Below are 21,809 nucleotides of genomic sequence, written 5' to 3'. Positions count from 1 at the left end.
AGCCGGGCCGGCAGCTTTGGCCCCGGGCAGGCGCCGTCCTCCCGTGCCATCGATGCCCCGGGGGCCGGATGCTGCTCCGTGCCCCAGCAGAGCCGGCACCGGGCAGCTTCAGCAGCAGCTTGGAAGGGTTAAAGGGATTTAAACGGAGCCTGGAAAACGAGATCTCTCCCGACACGAGATCTCTAAAACAGGCAAGCCCTGCCGAAGGACTAACGAGGGGTCCCTCGGGCTCTGCACCCATTTAGGCAGCACCTTCAGATTTAAGCAAGAGCTCGTGGGTGAGCAAACAAAGCAGGCAGGCATGGCAGAGGAGAGGAGAGGAGAGGAGAGGAGAGGAGAGGAGAGGAGAGGAGAGGAGAGGATGAGAGGAGCCTGCCCGGTGCTTGCTGGTGCAACTGGGGCCGACACCATCCCCTCCTGCAGCCACAGGGCTGCGGAAAGCTCCCACGTAGGCACCAGGCTGGGATCCTGGGGTCAAAGCAGCAAAGCCTTTTTGCTGCCCCGGCACCCGCAGACCTCCCGCAGGGATCCAGCGGGATCCGAGCTTCGGCTCAGCCCCGCGTAACACACAGCGGGATGCTCCCGGGCGCGCCTTCGGCCGGCCCACCCCGGGTCAGGATTCGGAGCCTTGCAAGGAAGAAAAAAAATCCCCCCCAGGGATGGGAAAGGCACTTACAGGACGGGCTGAACATCACCAGCACGGCAGATATCCTCAGCCTCAGCGCCCGGCTCTTACTCTGAGAACATCCAGCTAGTTCCGCTCCCGGGAAGCCGCCGCTCCGCATCCCACATTCACTTCTGCTTCGCTCCTGCCACGCACGTATCTGGTCATCGGGGCAGCAGCAAGACGCATCTGATAGAGCTCGCTTACCGACGAGCCAGCAGCAACACGCCACTCGACAAACTCGCGCTCACTGAGTCATCCCGGCTCCCAGCCGCCTGCCTCCTCCCGAGGACGCACCGGCGCCGGCGACTTTTATTCCCCGCTCCCGTACGCGCGGCTCTCTTTGAGCACACGGGGCCGCGGCCGCTGGGGAGGGCTCGGCCCGAGCCGGTCCTTCCGAGCCGCCATGAAACGCAAACAAAGCTCCCGCATGGCCCGGCTTCGCTATTCTTTACCCTTCGGTCCTTGAACTCATGACTACTGAGTAAGGCGGCTTGCTCAGCTAACCAGCAAGCTAAGAATAGAGACCTTGAAGTGAAACCGACAGGGATTGGCAGCTATTTTCAGCGCGCTCAGCCGGCGGGGCGGCGTGACATAAGAGGATATAAAGAGGAAACTGCACAACAACTCTCACCTCACCGAGAAAGATTCGGGTAAGCCGAGGTAGAGCCGCCGCGCGTGCTTTTGAGGCAAAGCGGACAGCGGGATGAGCCCCCCCCGGCCACCTCCGCGCCAGCCCGTGCTGCCAAAAGGGGGTCCGGCGGTGGTACTTGCGGCTCGGCGATGCTCGGGGCACCCCCAGGAGCTGCTCAGCCCCTTCTCGGCGCTTTCTAACCCCAAACTGAGCCTTGCAGCTCTCCCCACGCTTAGAAGGGAGAGTTTGCGATCGCGCCCGGTCGCCAGATGTGTTTCGGAAAGATCTGGTCTCGGTTAGCAACCACCATTAAGATTAATGTAGGGAAATTTAAATGGCAATGCTCCGAGGGTATTTGATTTCAACCCGTAGATACTGGGAAAACAAACACACAAGCTACGGTTTCTGGAAACCGAGCCCGCCACCTGAAACCGGTCCCCGCAGCGGCGCCCTGCTACCTCCCAGCACGTCCACCCCGCCGGTGCATTAGGAACCCTTGCTGGCACGGCACGAGGCTCTGCTGGCTTAACTCAAACCCCAGAAATATTTTCTCCCGGTTTTTGGACGGGAAGAAGTCGCAAGCCGGGACTGACAGAGCCTGCGGTGCTAAATAAGTGAATTCCCCAAACCCAGCGGCTTCGCCTGTTGTGCGAACAGCCTCCAAACCCTCCGCGGGGCGCTGGGAGCGCACACCTCCGATTCCAGCCCTCGGCCAGCCAGCAGCTGCTTATCAAGGCCTCTGTCAAACCGCCCGCATTGAATCAGGGGTTCGAAGAGGCCGAGCGCTCTGAATAAAGCTCCCAAGCCACCGATTTGCTTAACGCCGCAGTTCAATTACCACGGCGGCGCGAGCCGTCCCGTCCTCTCCGCTCGCCACCGCCGGCCCCGGTCCAGCAGGTGACAGCCACAGGGCTGCGGCCACCCGGAAAAACCCCAAAACGGGGGGCTTGGATGCATCCCTGAGCCACGAAGAAGCGGGGCAGCTCCCGGGCTGAAGCAGTTGGCACGCCGACCACACCGCAAAGCTCAGCACCAGCGCCAGAGCAGAAACCTGGAGGTGAGCCCCTGCTCTCGGGGCAGAGGTTCCCGATCCTCGTGCTCCGTAGAAATAGCTGATCCTCCATCCTCAGCAGCCCTGGGACAGCAAGGAGTCACGCAGCAGTCACCGGGACAAGGGCAGCAAGGCCAGAGGAGGCAGGGTGAGCCCACAAAGGCAGCGGAAAGGATGCAGCAAAGCCTGCGAGCAAGCAGAATGATGCTTCCCATCCACCCTGGGCTGCCCAGGGAGCAGAGACACCTCCCCACGACCTCTCTGCTGTGAATATTCTCGCCCCGAAGACGATACTGCAAAGCCTGTGCTTCCACCAGCCTCTTAAGTGTTGCTTAAGGCAGCTAGATCTAGGAAGGAGTCGACGGCAGGAAGAGTGGAGGCTCTTCACTTGGCAGCTGCACCCCCGGGCTACGCACGGAAACATCCTCTGCAACCTAAGTGCATCAAACTGCCGGTGAACCTGCAGGATTTGCATAACCCTTGAAGTTTTGGATCCACATGAAGGAAGAAATTCAGAAAGCGATCCCGTCTCCAGCCCTGGCGAGGAACTGACGTTCTCCACATTTTCTGTGCCGCCCAAGGCTTCGCTCTTACGCAAGAGCGGCTTTTGAAAAAGCAGCCTCAGCACCAACACCGCTCTGCTTTTCCCCTGCCTTGCGTAAGAGATTTCCCCTCCTGTGAAGGCTCAGGAATATCCCCCAGAAGGGCTGCCAGCACCGCACCCCGGCTCCTTGCAGCAGCAGCCGCCCGGTGCCCTGCTTCCAGCGGCTGAGCTGAGCCCCGCAGCACCCGCAGGGCCCCAGGGTGCTCCGCAGGCACCTTCCCAGCCACGGGACTCGAACGCAAACAGGACCCGGGATGAAAGTTTTCCTTTCCAAGGGGCAGCTGTGGGAGAACGGCACGTGCTTGAGTAGAAGGGAAGGTGGAGAGAGGGAATAAGAGAGGCAAAGCGGACAAGAAGGCCACAGTCACCTAACACAACCCAAAGAACGAGTAAAAGCGATCTTGTCAGGAAGCCCAAGCGCACCGGGAAGCCCTACCTGCTCGTTTAACTCCCGACAGCATCCACTGAGTCATTCCTAAAACAAGCAAAGGTTTGGCTCTTGGTTTTGAGGTACTGCTTCAGGAGAGCTCCAGCAAGCTCTGACCCAGCTCCCACATCCCGCTCCCCTCGCCAGCACCCGCGGCCCCATCCCAGCACCCTGCAGCACCCACTGTCACCTCCGGCGGCACAGAGAGGCCACGGGGCGAGCGCGACGGCGTGCCAGAGCAGCAGCAGTCTTTGTTTTGCGCTGCTGCGAGCAGTATTTTGATCCAACTGTGCAAGGCAGCCCCGTGGAAGAGCTAATTCTCTCGCTGGCGTGTGCCAGATACAAACAGCTCATGGGATGAAGCTTCAAGTAGCCGCCGGAGAGCCACGGGGTTTGTCGCCGCGGGAAGGTGCAGAAAGCCAGCCAGCCACCGAGACTGCGGCCTCGGAGACACCTCTGCGATCCCGGAGTTTATCACGGCACCGAGAAACCGAGAGCACCGTCCACGGCACGGAGCTTTGAGGACGGACGGAGCGAGCTTTTAGGAGGAGGGAGGACGAGCAGGGAGACGTGACGGGTGAGCTGCTGTCCCGCTCCAGCACGTCCGCAGGAGCTCCGCAGCCACCCTCGCTCAGAAGCTCCCCTTCCTGCCGAAGAGCTCTCTGGCACTGACTCGAGGCTCTTTCCTCAACATCCTCAAATATTGCCCAAGAAGGACCCGGTGACAGGGACGCAGGCACTCGGACTGACTCTGCCACCTCATCAGCTCGCTGACGGGTACTGGCGCATCACGCTGCGCGCCCGCCGCCTCCAGCCCCTCTCTGCCAAGGGCTGATGTGCCCCGGCATGAATTCCTCCTCCGAGGTGAGCCTGGGAAGTTTCCAAAGTCAGGCCGGCAAACGCTTGGGCTCCATTTACTATTTATAGTTTGACAACTGGGACAAAGCCACCCAAGCGTACCAGCTTCGCTTGCTCTGGCTAAACTCAAATGCCAGCGACCGAATCCTGCACGACACGCAGAGGCTGCCGAAACGCAGCCCAGGCTCATTCAGCGCTAGCAACAGCTGCTATATCTGGAAGACGGTTTCAAAGGAAGACGAGGCTCTTCGAGGCACAGAAAGAAAACAAATCCTTTGCATACATTCTGCAGGACAGCGCTGCTCTCCTAAACATCCTCGGCTCGGCGTAACGAGAGCCGTGGTTTTCTGCTAAAAGTTACCATTAGGGGCATTAGCGATTGACGCTCAGCCCTACCAGTCTCCCGAATGCTGTCCACCCACTCGAAAGCCCCGCGCCACATCACACAGCAGATGCCCTAACTTGGATCTTCTCTAAGCACGAAAATTGCCCCTAAGACCCCATGCACCCAGCCCTGCTCCTCAGGGGAAGGCGAGTTGACCAAGCAGCTGTAGCAGGAGGCAGGACTGGGGTGGTCAGGCACAAACCACGCTCACTGCAGGCACCCACGGGGGTAGAAAAACATCGCAGCAGCTCAGCGGGGCTGCAAGCTGCAGGGCTTTCTGCAGTATTTTTAGGGCAGCATGGCAGAGAGCGGGCGGGAGCTGGACCGAGCAGGGCTCTCAAAGCCTCAGTCACAGAGGGCCGCTCAAGTTTGACACGAGCCCACCCAGCTGCAGCCAGACTCAGCAGGGCCAGGACACGCTTCCTTGGCCATCAGTCATCAGCCCCATTTTACTAACGACACAAAAAGTCAGCAAAGAAGCAGCTAATGGGAAGCCGGCAAAGCCTGAATCGGGGAAGGATGCATTCTTGCCTTCGGGGAGCATAGCAAGATAATGAGACACAGACCTCGGGAAGGACTCAATGCAACAGCTCGCAGGACTGAATCACCTACCCGGCCTCTCCCTGTCCCCCACGGCCAGGGCTGGCTGCAGGGGACGAAGCAGGGGCCTGCTACAGCTGGAGGGGGCTGGATGAAGATCAAGAGGTAAACTAAGGTCTCGAAGCCTGAACCTTCAAGAAACCTGGCTCAGACTCAAGTCAAAGCAAAGAGATTCGTACAAACCCCTGCCAGAGCCAGGTGACGATGCAGGAGCTGCCTAATTTGAGAGCACTGACAACACAATTGTTTGTGTTTGTGCTTTTTTCCCCTCCCCAAGGCCCCAGCTGTTAAATGCATGATTGCAGGATCTCCTGCAATGCTCTACCATTTCATCCACTACTTGAACCAAAAAAAAAAACACCTAAAAGTCTGATTTGCAAAGACTCCCAACACAAAGCCTCCTCACTACTAACATTTTCAGACATTATTTTTCTTTGAACAGTTTCTAAATGGTGCAGGCTTTGCAGCACTGGCTTTCAGCCTCCCAAGAGTTGTTTCTGCCTCAGGGCCACAAGGTGGGAGAACTGTGCTCAGCTTCTGCCACGCATCCCAAAGCCATGGGCGCCGCCGCTCGCATCCCTTGAGTCACCTGCCTCAAAACACAACGCAGACCCCGAGCTGGACACCATCACTGCTGCAGGGCTTTCTGTCCAGGCAGGATGCAGCTATGCAGTTTAATGAACTGCAGGAAAAGTCGCCCTCACGTGCACCTGCACAGCACCTTCACCCTCGTGCCATGCTGCCCCAGGGTAAGACCACATGCTTGCACAGACCAGCCCTAACATTTTCACGTGTCTGTTCCCAAACTATACATCAAAAAGGCTTAGGACCCTGGTCAGGGCAGCTCTAACCTCATCACCGTCTCACATCTGCACCTTCGGAGCTTCCAGCCTTGCTGCAAGCACTTTTGCTGCCATTTTCACGCTCCTACTTCCTGCTCACATCAGGCAGCTAAGTAGGAGGTGCTGAAATCCTCGGTGCAAACCAGGAAGCACCAGAGATCTCCCACTGCCATGTCCGGGCTGAAATGCTCTGCAGACACCTGCTCAGAGGTGTCCGACCAGACCCTCACAGAGCAGAACCCACCCTCCCAAAGAAAACAGCTCTGCCAGGAGCTGGGACTAGCTTCTAGACTAGACACAGGGAAAGTCCTGAGGCCATTTGTTCCCCGTCCTCTCCTACGAGTGACAGCTCTTCCCTCCTGCACACACGCTGCTGAGCCAGCCAAGCCTGAGTGTGCATCTCACCACCACCTCTGCAGGAGCCTCCAACCAACCCATTACTCAGCAGAGCCTCCTAACGTGCCCAAACCCCTGATAATACCTTCACCATGGAAAAAGGTGTGGGAAGCTCTGCTTTTGTGGAACGAGGGGACTGCCAGCAGAGAGCAAACACTGGACGACTTGCTGGTCTGTGGGTTGTGCTGGCTCGAGACGAAGCTGGGCTACTCAGGGTATCAACAACTCTTTTTCCAGGGCAGCTGCTCCCATCCTTTCTGAACAAGGTATTCAGGCAGGAAAGAGAGATGTCATTTCATTAAACAGACCCAACAACGATGCAAACCGGCACAGCTACCCCCCGTCCCTTAAAACCTCGCCGCCTGGAAGCACCAGCTGCCCTGCAGCAGGGAAAGGCATCAGGATCCGAACAAAACCCTCCCTGCAGCCAGCCTCCAGTTCACCACAGCCAAGCACGCGCTCTCCCATGTCTCTGGGGACCCCGTTCTGCCCGAGGAGCTGCTTTCACCCACAGCCCGGCCCCGCTGAGCTGCCCACACAGACATTCACCCCGTCTCCTCTGCCGATCCCCAAGCCACCGTCCCCTGACATCTCCCCGGGCTCCTCGCTCCGGCCGGGAGCATCCAGGTGCTGCGACAGCGAGGGCTGAGAGCACGGGCAGCATCTCCCCAAGGACCAGCAGCAGAGCAGGGGACCCCAGCACCCCCTGGGCCGATCCGTAGCGATACGAGGGGACCCCCAGCAACACAGGGGACCCCCAGTCTCAGCAATACAGGGGACCCCAGTACCCCTAGGGCCAGTCCCCAGCAATACAGGGGGACCCCGAGCAATACAGGGGGACCCCCAGAGCCAATCCCTAGCACTATGGGGGAAACCCCAGCAACACGGGGGGACCCCCAGCAATACGGGGCCAGCCCCTGGCCTCAGCAATACAGGGGACCCCAACACCCCAGGGCCAGCCCCTAGCAATACAGGGAGACCCCCAGCAATACGGGGGGACCCCCAGCACCCCCGGGACCAATCCCTAGCAATACAAGGGAACTCCCAGCAATAAGGGGGGAGCGGAGCCCCAACACCCCCAGCCTCACCCACACGGCCCCCCATCACCCCAGGGGGCTCCCCAAAACGGCAGCCGCTCCCCCCCCCTCCCCCGTTACCGGAGCCCTGCCCGCCACAGACCCCGGCCGGCGGCGGCTCCGTCCCGGTTCCCCCCATCCTCGGTACCTTACCTCAGGCGGGGCCATGCGGGGACAAAGGCGAGGCCGGGCCGTCCGAGCCCGTCCGAGCCGGGGAGCCATGGCTCGGAGCTCGGAGCTCTGAGGGACCGGGACCCGGCACGGCCCGGCCCGCCTCGGCTCGGCCCGGCCCACGCCGCTTTGTCTGAGGGCGGCGCCGCCCCGCGGCCGCGCTGCGCTTAATGGCGCCGCCCGCAGGGCCGGGCCGAGCCGAGCCGGGCCCCGAGGCTTTGAACCCACCCTCAGGGGGTCGGGGGGCGGTTGTGGGGCCGGGCTCCGAGGCCTCGGGTCCCCCTCGAGGGTCTCGAGGTCTCGGGTGCCCACCCCCCCCGGGGGTCCTGAGTGGGGCGAAGGTGGGCTCTGTGCCTCTGGGAAGCGAGGTCCGCGCAAAGGGGAGGGGATCGTGGGCGTGGGGACAAAAAAGGGGTGTACCACAAGGGGTTGCGCTTTTTAGGGTCGGTTCAAGGCGAAATGGGGTTTGTGCACTTCAGAACAAGCCGGGGTTTGTGTGCAAAGCCCCCCCCCTGCCAGCACCTGCTGCACAAATGGGTTTTGGGGGGGTGGATGCCGGGACCCCCGTGGCTTTGCCCTCATCCTGGTCCCCGTGTCACCACCAGCCCTCGTTCCAAAGAGCCCTCCAGGACCGCAGTCCCCCTGCAGCACCCACTGCTCCTCCTCGGCACCTGATGCTCGAGGCAGGGGGGAACAAGCCAGTGCCGGACAAACAGAACGAAAAACATCATCCACACCCCGAGAAACGGCGATGGAGGGCTCCCGCCACAGCCCCGCCACCAAAACGCTTAAAAGCGTTTGCAGGTGGCAGCTGTGACGGCTGCGTTTGGAGCTGGGTTTTGTTTGGACACGTGATGTGGTGCTGAGGTTTGTGTGCCGGCTTCAAATGGAGGCTGCCTCAGTGCTCTCTGAACGCCTCTCGGCTTTTCTCGACGTCGTGGAGAAGGCGGCAGAGGGGTGCTCGCCAAATTTAACCTCCGCGGGTTCAGCAGCTCCTCCCCACCAACCGTAACGCCTTTAGTCCTACCAGACAGATCCCCCTAAGATCAGCAAGAATCGATAGCACCTCCACAACAGCTTATAAGTGCCAGATACAGAAAATTTAAGGGTCAGGTTGGTTAAATGCAGGAACTTAAGAAACTCGCCTCTTGCAGCAAGAGCTCTTCGTTAAGAAGCTTTGCTGTAACTGCAGCTTTTTATCTTGCTTCCCAAACCTGCAGGATGCTGTTCTTTGCTAGAGAGAGCCTGGTACAATCCACAGGCACATTTAAGGAGGAAAAACTAGGTATTGCACATTTAAAATCTCTTGCAGCTGGACCCTGAGCCCGGCTCACTTAATTAGTTTTGGAAAAAGAGTCTTCGCCGCAGATTTCCTTGCAAAATCTGAAATCCATCAAAGTCTGCAGGGGAGAGCTGCGTGGCAGCGGCAGCGCAGAGCACGCAGGGCTGGCTGTGGCAGATTGGTGCCATTTCCTGCCCGCTTCCCTCGGGACTCGGTCACCAGCAACGCCTCCCTTCAAGCACTCGCATTGATTGGATTTGACGCATCCGTCTGGTCAAGTAAGGGTGGCTCCAGAAAGATACGGGATGTGCGAGCAGGAAAGAGCCATGAAGCTCGCCAGCCTTTTCTGTTGCTATTTATATCACTGTCTTAAGCATTTTCTCTTTGAAAATGGAACGATATTAATCCAGAATATTATGCAGATTGCAGTCTGCCATAAATTCAACCAGCATAGCAGCTCTTTGCTTGAAGTTGAGCCAGATACTTCTTTTCGGAGCAGTATTCTCAGGTGCTCTAAAACTCCACGTCTATAAATATTTAGGCTGTCTTTCAAGCATCCAGCATGGATGCTCACCATCCCCTCACCTCTTCTTGTAGGCCCCATGCTCTCAACGCTGATCATCTCAGCAGCTCCGCTGGAATTGCAATAACCATCAGAGAAAAATCCGGGTTGCCCACTCCTGGGAGCACTGGGAGTTCCTTCTGTCCCAGAAGGAGGGAGTTGCATTACCTCATAGCCAATAAATATGTTATTATTTTATATAGGCAGACCTGCTTCAACAGGAGGGAACGTGAGCAGCTTGCTCCAGCAATCCCTCAGCCAGCTTGTTGGAAAGACACAAGACAGGAGGGAATATGGTTCAAAGACTTGTGGCTAGAGGCCAAAGCCGACCCCAAGTCCCCTCCATCCTGGGTGAACGCCCAAGCCACCGAGAAAAGGGACTGCAGACGTGCTGGCAGGAGGCCCCAACCTGGGGAGAGGATTGCAAACCCTGATGGAGATAGGCGCTTCCGCATAGCCCTGAGTAAAGCTCCCAAATTGCATCAAACTGCAGGCTGAAGACACACCTTTCTCCGAGCGCTTCCTAGGGACTGGCAGTGCCATTCCTTCGCCTCGCTCTGCCGTGCCCGTTCCCAAACCCAGCGGGGCAAGAATGGGATGAGCAGAGGGCAGGGCAGCGGGACCATCCCCACGCAGCACCGGCTGGGACCCCAGGGTCTCAAGGGAAGGAAAACAGCCACATTCAGACCCAAGGAGGTGGTGCTCAGGGGCTTCAAATCCCCTTCAAAGGCATCGCCCCGGGGAGCAGCCCACGATGGCAGTTATTTGGCGCGGCTCCTTTGCGAGAGGACAGCTGCATTTCCAGGAAATCCGAAGCAGGGGGGGATTCTCTGACCACGGAATTACACTTCTCTTTTCCAAAGAAGAAATCTCTTCAGATGCACAGCAAAGCCCTGCCTCATCCCAGAGCGAGGAGACCTGGAGGGGCCCACGGCTCAGCTGCACAGCTCCGCACCTCCAGAGGTCAAGCGGTGCAGGTGCAGCGAGGTAAACACCGAAACACGGGTGGGCAGTGGCTGTGTTTTTTGCTGAGCTATTTTGTTCACTTTCATGATACCAGAACAGAATATGGGAAGTTACATATCAAGCATGCATGCGCACATGCAGGCTGGCACCCAGTTGTAAGCCCCAGTTAGCGAGCAGTTATTTTCGGTGCGCTCTGAAGCTGGGAGGCTCAAGCTGCAGCTGTTCACAGTGAATCTCACCTCTGGGGCTTTCCCTTTCCCCTCTCGTTGATGCTGGGTTTCTTCTTGATTGGCTTTTTCTTCCCGGTCATTTCCAAACTTTTGAAAGTTCATTTATTTACAGTTTTACCTTGGAAATGCTTGGGAAAAGTCCCTCTGAGGAGATGCATGACCCTCAGACAGCACCCAGCTGCTAAGCCGGGTGCTCTGCGTTTCGGGTCCACCCTGTTCCCACCCCACGCAGCCTGCAGAGCATGGTAACGTGCCCCCCGAGCCCCAAATGACACCAAAATTGCCACTGCAACGTTTTTATGACTAACAGCTCATTCTGAGAACGCCCAATAACTTCACGATGGAAGTCCCAGCAAGCCCCACTCTGCATAAATTTGCATATCACTCAGGGAAGCCAATCAGAAGTGCGATTTATTGGGACCTTTCTTTATGGTTTAAGTTCAGCAGCAGCAGGAAAAAGGGTTTCATTCTCCCCTTCTAGCCCTTTCTGCTGTGCAGTGCCCTAAATTCCCCTAAATTCATCCTTCCCAAAGGCTCAGGAGCAGGGGGAAAAGCAGCCTGGGGTCTTCCTGAGCAGGATCCGTCCCTTCGGTCCTGCACATGGCTCCAGCTTCAGGTGTAACGCGACGGGAACCTGCCTCGGAGCGAGCTGGTGCTTTTCTCTTCCAGATCAACAGCCCAAACAGAAAGGTCAGGTTTGGGGTGGGCTGGAAAAAAATCAGGAGTTTTAGAGGTCTTTGAATTTGGCTTTGAAATTTGTGATTTTTTTTTTTTTTCCATGTTTGCATTTTGAAAATGCAGAGGGCTGAAGCTGCTGCTGCTGGGGTTTCTGAGCAAACTGCTCCCCCAGCTCTCAGCCCTGCTTCTTCAGACGCTTCAGCGAGCAGAGGAGGGCAGTGAGGAGCAACCAGGACTCCCGTCCCCTTCCCACGTCCAAGCCTGCCTTCTCCTGGTCCAACCTCGTGCAGAAATTACCTGCGGCCGAGGAGCACAACCCACCTCCAGCAGCAGAAGGGTCCCACCGAGACCTCCCTCCACCCAGGTGTGGGGTAAGACCAGAGCTCAGACCGGAGTTACTGGAGAACCCAACCAGCTGGCAGCCCCGGAGCACAGGGTTAATGGCAATCGCTCAACCAAGATTATTTTGGAAGCACGGGCGGTATTTTTAGCCTGGAAAGCAGGCACCACTTCCCTTTCTTACATCTCTCCTCCCTTGGAGACCACTGCCAGAGAGGCCAGGGCTTTCTGCTGCGGCCAGGCAGGGGGACCTGTGCAGGACCCGCTGCCAGTTGTGAAAGAACCGAGCTATTTTCATCGGAGGAGATGAACGTGCTTCACCCCACGTGTTGTGCAACCCTCTGCCTGCCAACGAAGGAGCCGAAGCCGCTGTCTGGGCTCGCCCCAGCTCTTCGCCTGCAGGCACCCAGAGCCTGAAGAAGGTCCTGGAGGAGGGTGGGCGATGGTGGTGGCTCCCCACTGAGCTGAGCAGCTGGATGCGACCGGGCTCAGCACGCTGGAAAAGGCGAGGATAAAGCTGGGAACGTCCCCAGGGCTGGGGGCGCAGCAGGAGCCGTGGGGATGAGCACACGGAGCCGTGCATGGGGGAGCAGAGGTGGGGAAACCAAGGGGTGTAAAACAGCACTGAGGATCAGCATCGGGACCACGGGCAGCCCCGCTTTCAGCCGGGGGGTGTCCCGGAGGGCTGTAGGGGCTGCAGCGCTCCCCTTCCCACACCTTCAGCCTCCGTGCCCGCTGCAAGCGGGGATGCCTCCAAAATCAGGAGGTGGCGGCTGCAGCGAGCGGATGACGGGGGCTTTGGATCAGCCGAGAGAACACTCGCTGGAGCACAGCGTCCTGTGACGTGCGCCCGGCGCCCCGACCCACCCCGTTTTACGGTGCTGGGCTGGGAACCTGGGCTGCGGCCAGCTTTCTGCTGGCACAGGGCTCTCCTCGGCAGAGCCCTGGGAACCAGCAGCACCCCTGTGTTTCCATGGGGTGTGGAGAGACCAGGCAAATGCCTGGCTGCTGCTGGCACCTGCAGGGCCGCGTGCAAGCTGGGGATCTCTTGCTAACCTGGTGCTATTTGGGGCACCCGCCACCAGCGCCCACCAGGGACCGGTTGAATCCCCGTGGCTGGGATAAGAAATTGAGAAAAATTGAAGGTTTCTCCTGCTTAACAGGAGAAAATGGGGTTGTGCTTGGTTTAGGTAAATTTTGGCCTCTCTGGGCTGTAACAGGAGCTCGCAATCTGGCAGAAGGCTGCTTTAGTCACGCTGTAAGATGCTAAAAATCACTGTCTGCTCCTGCTCAGGAGCTGCAGATCTGCTAATGCTCCAGGACACGCCGTCTGCTCCAAGCATGCTTTTATCTTCCCCCTACAAACCCAAGCAGGGACATCACTACCCACCGGAGGAGATAAAGCTGCCCCTGCACCTGCAACAGCCCCATCGAACCAAGAGCAGGGCACAGCTAACGACACCCAAGGTAGCACACCGCGGCACTGGTAGATTTTTTGGAGATGCAATTGAAATGGAAACCTGCTCCGCTTCCTCAGATCCCACCTGAAGCCCTGCCTCCTTCTGGCCTCGAGTCCGGCCTCGTGCCAGCAGCACCGGAGAGCCCTGCAGCCTGCAAACGCAGCAAGGAGCCTGCACATCTCTTCTTGGTGCACGAGCAAGGATTAAAACACTCCTCCCAGCCCAACCTCTCCGTCTCAAACCTTTCACCTTTTTTTTTTTCCCTCCCAATTATTCCTCTGCCCGAGACAGAATTTGGGAGGCTGGGGACAGTTTGAGGCCAACCTGCTGAGCCTGCCAGCTGCTGCTCAGGCTGACCCAGCAAGCGGGTGGGTGGCGGGCAAGTTGCTGACTTGAGCACAAGAAGGCTCGATGCCTTTTTATTTGCTGATGTATGGCGGCAGCAACTCACGCCCCAAATTGGGCAACGCTCAGCTGGGCAGGAGCGGAGGCTCCGAGCAGCACCTTGGGTAAACAGGGCTGCAGCGATGGGGCGGTCAGGATGCAGCCCGGGTGCTGAAGAGCTTCGTCCTTCGTATCTCAGGGTCTTATTGTGCGAGTGAAGGCAGCAGGGCCAGAGCAGGGGCTGAGCAGGCCAGTTAGCCCAGCGTCAACCCTCTGGTGGTGGCGCAGTTTTGTCCCCAGTTGCACCCTGGCTGAAAAATCCCAGGCGCAGCTGAGCGCAGGTGATGGTGACCCCACTCAGAATTAAACCCCTCTACTTCCATTCAGTGAATGTCAAAGTATTCACATTTAAATGCAAAACACAGACTAGGTGCATACAGGAACTAGGTGCCCGTAAAATAAATCGTTTTTCTCCTCCACAGACCCTTGCCTGGCAGCACCGTTACGGATGCTGCAGGGTCCGATCCTCTACACCGTCTCAGCCAGGGCTCGGGATCTGAGGACCCTCGGGGGTCCCCCAGCACCCCAGCCACCCAAACCCCCAGCAGCCCCGTGGGGCAGTGCATGGCCAAACCACGTCCCCACCGGCCCCGTGTTCCGCCTGCTCTTTTAACTGAACAATGACACTCGCTTGGCAGCCCGGAGGTTAGTTTTAAATAGACACTCCTTGAATAAAACCTACTAAAATACCTTCAGCCGTCCTTCTGCTGAGCATGAAACCGCAGCACGGCAAAGAGGAACCATCGTCTTAGAACAGCCACACTTCTGCCCTCCCGTTGTTGGCGGCGTTGCGCAAAGCGAGCGGCAATTAGAGGAGAGGGGCGATGCGTGCTCAGCCCGGCCCCGCTGGCATCCCGGCCGCCAGCTTCCCCTGCTGCTCTCGTGGGTCTTTCGTACAGCCCCGGGGGAGAGAAAAACATTTGTTTTAAAAACAGGAAAATGTGATTGTAAAACCACAACAATGGGCTGGGGAAGGAGCCGGAGCAGCTCTCAATTTAGCTTTCGAAACAGCCTGTGAGTTGACTAAATATTTCTGTAGCAAACAGCCGCAGCCCTGCGCCGCACGCCCTCTCCTGACTCCGGCAGCAAATGCAATAATTGTTGGCTTTGCTCTCTGCCCTGCAGCCGCCTGCCAAATCCTCACCTCCCATTTCAAGCCCCTTCCTCACCACTGCTCCTCACCCCGGGAGTTGTGCAAGCACAGAGGCAGCCCAGTGGGCACCTCACTGCACGCTCCCTGCAAAGCAAGGCACTGCCCAATCCACCTCTCTCTTTTTCTTCTTAATATACCCTTAAAAGCAAGCCTAACGTGGCAACCACATGTAATCCCCCTGCACGTATACATCAGCCCCTACCTGTTCTTCCTTGGTTTTTGCATTAGAGAAGCTCAAACCAAACCATCTCACGGAAAGGGGCCGTGTAAGGTTGCGGCACGGTTTACAAATGTCACCACCTGAGTAGCTGGAAATTGTTTATTTCCCTTCCAAATGCCCAGAGGGGTTGTATCCCGATAAAGAAATAATAGCCGGCAAAACTGTGTTTTCCTAAACACCGGGAGAATGAACAAAAGCGTCTGGCAGCGCTCTGAGCTACTGGGCACGTTGGCATCGCAGGCTACAGCCCCACATCGGGTCCAGAATCCAGATCTGGGTCCCCACTGCTGGCCCCTCGTGCATTTAAAGCAAAAAAGTGGCTTTTCTGCCCTCAGGGTGGGTTTTGGGGCCAAAGCCTTCAGACGTATGAACCAAATCCTTGACTACAGGGTGCAAAATGACAGCTCCACCTCATCCCCAGAGCCTGCCTGGGTACAGCCACCCACCCGGGTTCCCTTCAGCTTGGCAGCCACCCATGGAAAAGTCACCGTTCCTTAACCCGCCTCGACCCAGGCAGTTGGGATTTTCTCGCCAAGCCCGTTAGAGAAAGGAAATATTGACCTGAAGCTAGCGGCTCGCCATGGGTGAGCTGATAGAAAACACAACTGAGGGGATCCAGGCGCACAACTTCACGTGGCACCGCATCGGCCGCGCAAGCAAAAAACCACCCGTGAAATCCCTGGGCAGAGCAGGTACGGCACAGCTCCGAAAGAGCCCGCGTGACTCATGCCCTAGAAAAGCTCTTTCTCTCCGTTGGTTTTGAAGTGCCGCTCAGGTGAAGGTATTTAAAGGTAGGAGAGATGAATTCATGCCCTCGGGAAAGTCCCACCATCAAATCTGCGTGCGTGGCTCCTCCAAAGCCTGGCACAGCTCTGAAAGCACCAGGACAGCCCCCGGTGTCCGTAACACACAGGGGAAAATGCTGCAAGCGAAGCAGGCTCCGGGCTGCCTGGGAAACCAAGAGCAAAAGAAGCCATGTACAGGTTTTCTCCCTTTTACACCAGGCAACTGCAATCTGCAACATGTGCCCACGTTCAACTCTTGCTCCTGAGCAGAGCAAGGCGGTGATCCTGCAGCACACGAGGCTCACGGGGCTCCTAAAAACACTGGAACCCCCCCATCTCCTGTTTGGAGAAGAAGTGCAGCCCTGCAGGGTGGTGAAACATCCCACAGCTCCGTAAAGGTGCAGTGTCTGTACGTCCTGCCGTGCTTTGAGAGGCTGAAGAGCACAGCGTGCCCCCGGGGGAAGGTGAGGGGATGAACGAACTGCGACCGGAGGGGTCTGCAAGGGGCAGTCGTTCCCCGTGCAGAAGGGTCTTAGTGGAACAACAGCAGGGCAAGATTCAAACGGGGATAAGCTCAGTTCAATAAGATATGAGGAGCATTTAAGGGAAGGCATAACCCATCCAGGGACGTGGTACTTTCCCCATCAATTCGACAGCTGGAATCAATTCCCGAATTCCTGTTTTTCTATTAATAACAACACGAAGCTCACCCCTGCCTTGATACAGGGAACACCGGGAGGTTCTTCGGACTGGAAGGGCCGATGCGTTTTGGAGCTTTGTGATGGCAACCACCGTGTCCTCCACCCTGGACGTGGTCTACCTGGATGGCCACAGAGCCATCCCCAGACTCAGCAAAGCGGCCGCACCACCAGACGAGGCGGGTCTGCAGGGGAAGGTGGATTTTTTTCCCTTTCAAAAAGGCTCAGAAAACACATCAGGAATGACCGTGCTAGTAAATCTTTCCACCCAGCAAGCTATGATCTCAGCTCCCAGCCCGCCGGCTGAGGCCGGAGGCGACGCTCAGCTCCTTGGTGCCGATTCACCGGCGAACGTGTCGGCAGCGCAGACGGGCGACGTGGAATGGGTTAGGTCATGCTTGGAGCTTGCTGAGAATGCAAGGAGCTCAGCACCCCGATGGGTCCCCAGGTGAAAGAAAAAGAGAACAGGGCATGGATATCCCGCATGAGAGGCAAGTGCCGTGGAGAGGAGGCAGAGCGTGGAAGGTCTCCCGTCACACAGGACACGGACAACCAAAGGGTTGTCGCGGGATCGCCAAACAATTCGGGCTGGAAGCCGCAGCTGGAGGTCTGGAGCTCAGCCTCCTGCTTGAAACAAAGCCAGCTATGGGATCAGCCGTGCAGCGCAGGGACCCAGGGCATCACGGCCACGCCTGGCACCTGCACCAACCTCATCTGAGGATCCCGAAGCATCTTCCCAAAGCAGGTCAGGCCTCACCTGCAGCACCCGAGGCAGACACAGTGCCACCAGGTGGACCCAGACACATGTGCAGACGCCCTTGCAGATGGCTCAGAAATATCCAGCACTCGTGGCAGAGAAGAGGAAGAGAAGGGTCTGATCCGGGGTAATCCAGGGAGGCAAATAAACCCAGGGGCTCCTGACACCCGGGTACCCCAGTGGTTGTTTCACCCAAGGGAGGTCGCTTTGGGCACCAGCTCCCCTCCTCTTCTCCCCCTCTGCTGTCCCCAAAGGTCTGACGGCAAAAATTGTCACGGACAAGTCCGACAGAGCTGCTGGACTTGCTAGCATTTCTGAACACAGCCACTGAGGCAAGCGCTGTGTTTTTGGGGTCACTGCTCACCCTTTGAGCACAGCACTGTTCCCCAAACAGGAGGTGTGGGGTTTCAGCGCTTCTGAAAGCCACAGAGGAACCCAAGCTGGCCTCTGACAACTGCACAACACTCAAAGAGCAGAAGACGACCAAAAAGGCGAATACAAAAGAGTTGTGGGGACGCAGCTGCCTAAAACCCCTGGGCAAGGATGCACCCAAAGGCTGCTGAGCAGCCACATCCTACCCGCAATCAGGCCATCCTCAGGAAGAGGCCAGTCCTGGTGGCTTCTGCTTGTAACTCACCCAAGGGCTGGGCGAGTTTAACTCACCCTTGCGATGGAGACGGCCAGAGAAGAGCAGCCCCCAGCAGCAGGGGACCCACCACGCACCTGGACCCCCCCCCCAGGCTCAAATCCAGCACCCACCTCTGGTCCGCAGAGGCTGCTCCTCTGCGCTTCTCCATCCTCTGTGCTTCTCCCGCCCACGTCCCCAGGGTGATGCTGTCACCTTGCTCCCGGGATGAGCAGCACCAAGAGGGCATCGCTGATGTGCTGACCTGGATGGCAGGGGCTGCTTGCCTCGTGCAGGGGTGCATCTGATTTTTCAGCATCTGCAGCCCGCCCCCCCCCCCCCGATGCTCCGGCATCCATCTCACTGCCAGTGAACCCCAGGCATCGTGAGCTCCCCGGCCCCCACTGAGCCCATCCCCAGCTCCAAGCAGCTTCTAGAAGCAGCAGAAAGCGGTGCAAGGGCAAAACCCCCGAGCATGGGGACATGTCCCATGGCCTGGGCTTCCTCCTGGACCGGGCCATGGGCCAGCCTTGGTAGGAGAGGGGAGGCAGCCTCGGAGAGCCTGGGCACTGGCCTGTGGCAGGCTCATCTCTGGGGTTTGGAGGAGACGAGAGGGAAATGCCCGCTGCTCTGTACCACAGGCAACGTTTTCAGACTTCCCCACACCATTGCCCACATCCACCACCCAGCTGAGTGCTTCTGGTGGTTGTTCTTCCCAGCAGTGTCCCCCCAGCCCCCCCCCCCCCAGGTTCTCTCTGACTGGTCCCCAAATGCCCCGCTGCGTCCGCTGGGTGCAGTGACACCAAGTGTCCCCCAAGAGGACAGGGGTAGGACGGAGGCAGATGCCAACAGGGGACATCCAAACGAGCCCCCCAGCACCACTCATGCCCCAAAAGAGCAAGGGGACAACCCACGACGTGCGTGTCCCCAGCCGGGGCTGGCAGGGAGGTGGCCAGGGGATGGCCCAGGCTGCGTGGCAGCGGCTGGCAGGGTCCCAAGCCTGCCTCTGGCCAGCTCCCTTCCTCTCTCAGAGAGTTTCCGGGAGAGACTTTAACGCTTTGCTGGCTAAGCCGTGGCTTTGATTGCGGTTGATGGCATCTTTGAGATGGAGCTAATAACTCTGATGGGTTTTATCTAACGAGGGGGGGGGGGGGGGTAAATTCAGAGGAAGGATGCTGCGGGAGAGGCATCACAGCCCGATGGCTACGAGTTCTCCGTGGGACAGACATCAGCTGGATCCCCCAAAAAAACTCCTCGGCATTAACACCAGCCCTTTCCAGGGCTGTTGTTCCCTTACAGGGCAACACGCGGGTAGGACGGGCACCAGGAGGTGCCAACCTGGGGAGCGGTGCCGGGTCGCAGCCCGCTGCCAGCTCACCCTTCCCAGCCCTCGGTGGCCTCTTCAGCTTTGACTCAGGGTCCGTTTCCTCTCCACCTCCTCCCGCCGAGAGCTGAAGGTTTCTTTCACCTCTCCCAAAAGCAAGAAGGAAAAGACCCTGCCCCATCCAGAACGCGCTGCACGGGTTTTCTCTCCCACCTTCCTCTGCTGCAATCGCTTGCCATGGACTTGAACACTTTCAGTAGAGCTATTTTTAAAAAACAGGGCTTATACAATGAAGCAGTCTCGTTTGAGGTTTCATTGAGCAACGTTTCGGCACATTGTGGTCCCTGTTACATGGGTTCTGCCCTCGTGTGAGCTTTGAACATGACACTTGACAATTTTCAAGGCTTCCTCTTAACAATTGTAACCTCACCATCCCCATGACTGCGCGATTACTCACGCTTCAGATTCAAAGTAATCTGTTGGGAGCCATCCTGTTTTGGTATAAAAAGCCCCCCCAAACTCCTAACAAGACGTGGCTCATCCTCTGTCATTGCTACAGAGGTTTGGCTCTGCCTGCGACTGCAGGGCAAGGAGCTGGATGCTTTTTCTGAGCAGCCAGAACAATTCGCCCCCCAGCATCATGTCACTATTTCCCAGGAAACACAGAGGAAGATGAGGTGAACACGGGCTGTGCATAAAGTTCCAAAACTGCCACCAGAGGAGCTCACATTTCACACATCTGCATCCTTTCATGTTTTTTTCTTCTTCGCCTAACACCAGCTCTAAGTCAATTCTCAGCCCCAGAGCAGATTTCTCTGCCCCATGGGGGTTTCAGCCCATCAAGAAGCAGCCAGCCCTTCCCTTCTTTTCATCCCAGCAGTAAGAATCTCCCAGGTTTTCAATACAGAGCTCACAAGCACCCATGATAAAAACAATCCAGTTTGTGCAGCATAAGTTTTAGCCACTTTGCTTCCTCACTCTGCTTTTACAAGCAAAACAGCTTAAGTAACATTAAAAACAACAGCCCAGCCCCTGTGCATTGATGTACCTCTGCAAATTAAATCTCTTCTGCATGAGGAATTTGTAAATTCTGTCTTTTTTTGCCTTTTTCCTCCCTCCGAGGGCAGCATCGCTGATGCTCAGACTTCTAGGCAGTTACCTTCCACTCATTTTTTTTTCTTGCAGCTTTCCTTAAAACCTGCAGTCTTCTTGGATTGGGGCAGCACCTGCTTGTGAGCATCTCTGCTGCTTTCCTCACTTGGCCTCGCTGCTGTAGACAGGGAGCAAAACCAACCCCAAACCAGAGCCCATCCCTGGCGAAGTGTTAACAAAGCAAGAGGGGAGCAGCAGAGGAAGGAGCGTACGTGAGAGTAGAGGACCTGCTGCAGCTATTTCATCAGCTCCTGGCCAAGTGACTCTAATCAACTCCAATTTGCACAAACACGACCAGATGGTGCTGGCTCCAGCTGTAGAGAACGGCCCTGAAGGTGTTTTCTTGGCTTGGGAGGAGCTGTAGGAACCCTGGGACTGAAAATCCTCCTTCTGTACGATGTCTCCAATGTTCCTTTGCTTTCTTCCCCGCTTCCCAAAGACCTCCCATCATGTGTAGGGCTCCGTTTTCCTTGCTGATGGATCCTCTCCCTCTCCTTCCCTCCTCACTATCCCCCACAAAACCAAGAGACGGGGCTCTTGAAACACCACTGCTATGCTAAGGTCAACCATCCAAAAGCCACATCAGATGCACTTAGATCACGAGATTTAGCTTTAAGGGTCACGATACTTTAAAAGTAGCACTTCTTCCAACTTGTGCTGTGCTTTTTGAAACCTCTAGAGCACCCTGAGCATGTGCTCAGAGCTTTCAGCAGCCCAGAGAAGTAAAACAAGTTGTTTTGAGTTGGAAATTCCCAGGCTGAGCTGTGGGAACGTTACACCAGTTTCAGCACTTTTGAGGTAGGACGAACCTCAAGAAGTTCTTCCATCACAGCTTTCCTCCTTCTAACCATGGTGTCACGACATACACTTTTCTATCTTGATGCAGTTTCCCAAGCTCTTCACAAAAAAGAGAGCGAGAGAGCAGGGGGGTGGCGTGAGAAGAGAGGAGAGCTGCGCTGCCTTGGGATGGAGAAAGCGGGGGGATGCTCCCCAACTCCTGGCTCCAGCCCCTTGGTCCAGGGCTCTGCGAGGTGGAGGCAGATATAATGTAAGGAAATGCTGCAGCCATTGGGTGTCTTCACGGTTTAACACCACAAAAATAGTGTCCGGAGAGCGCACGTCGGATAAAGCCACCATTGCCGTGGGTCGCATAGCACCACGGTGCTGTGCAGACAAAGGGGGCCTCGAGGAGCAGCAACGAGAGCTTCATGCTTTGAAGGTGAAAACCTGAAAGTGAGCATGTGGCCTGGAAAGTGGGGAGTGCTGGTGTCCCGCGAGAGCCTGCGCTCCGTTTTACCTCGCTAGGATACGAGGCAAAGGGAAAAACTCAAACCTAAAGCAGTGCAGCCTTTGCTGCTTGAAAGAGGGGAGTCATCCCCACCTGCTAGGAGGTTTTATGGGGTTGCACAGTGAGCAGCTGACCTGC

The 21,809-nt window shown here is 57.2% G+C and overlaps 1 protein-coding gene across 9 annotated transcripts in view; it reads right to left on the bottom strand.

The window, feature by feature from the left end:
• Positions 1-21,809, bottom strand: part of HDAC7 (histone deacetylase 7) — a 76,011-nt gene that overhangs the window by 38,747 nt on the left and 15,455 nt on the right. For 2 of the 9 annotated variants that reach the window (XM_040539354.1, XM_040539364.1), the window contains exon 1: positions 14,360-14,847. The exons of 4 other annotated variants lie outside the window; for them this stretch is intronic. In XM_040539354.1, coding sequence (XP_040395288.1) covers positions 14,360-14,384 — 25 coding nt within the window. In that variant the 5' untranslated portion in view covers positions 14,385-14,847. Of the gene's footprint in view, positions 1-676; positions 1,157-7,690; positions 7,844-14,359; positions 14,848-21,809 lie in introns of those variants that run through there. 3 more of the 9 variants (XM_040539360.1, XM_040539350.1, XM_040539359.1) reach the window with 3 other exon arrangements.

The sequence above is a fragment of the Cygnus olor genome, chromosome 29 (assembly GCF_009769625.2).
Source record: "Cygnus olor isolate bCygOlo1 chromosome 29, bCygOlo1.pri.v2, whole genome shotgun sequence".
Taxonomy (NCBI): Eukaryota; Metazoa; Chordata; class Aves; order Anseriformes; family Anatidae; genus Cygnus; species Cygnus olor.
Note: the sequence above shows the minus strand (reverse complement) of the source record. Positions and strands in the feature narration are given on the sequence as shown.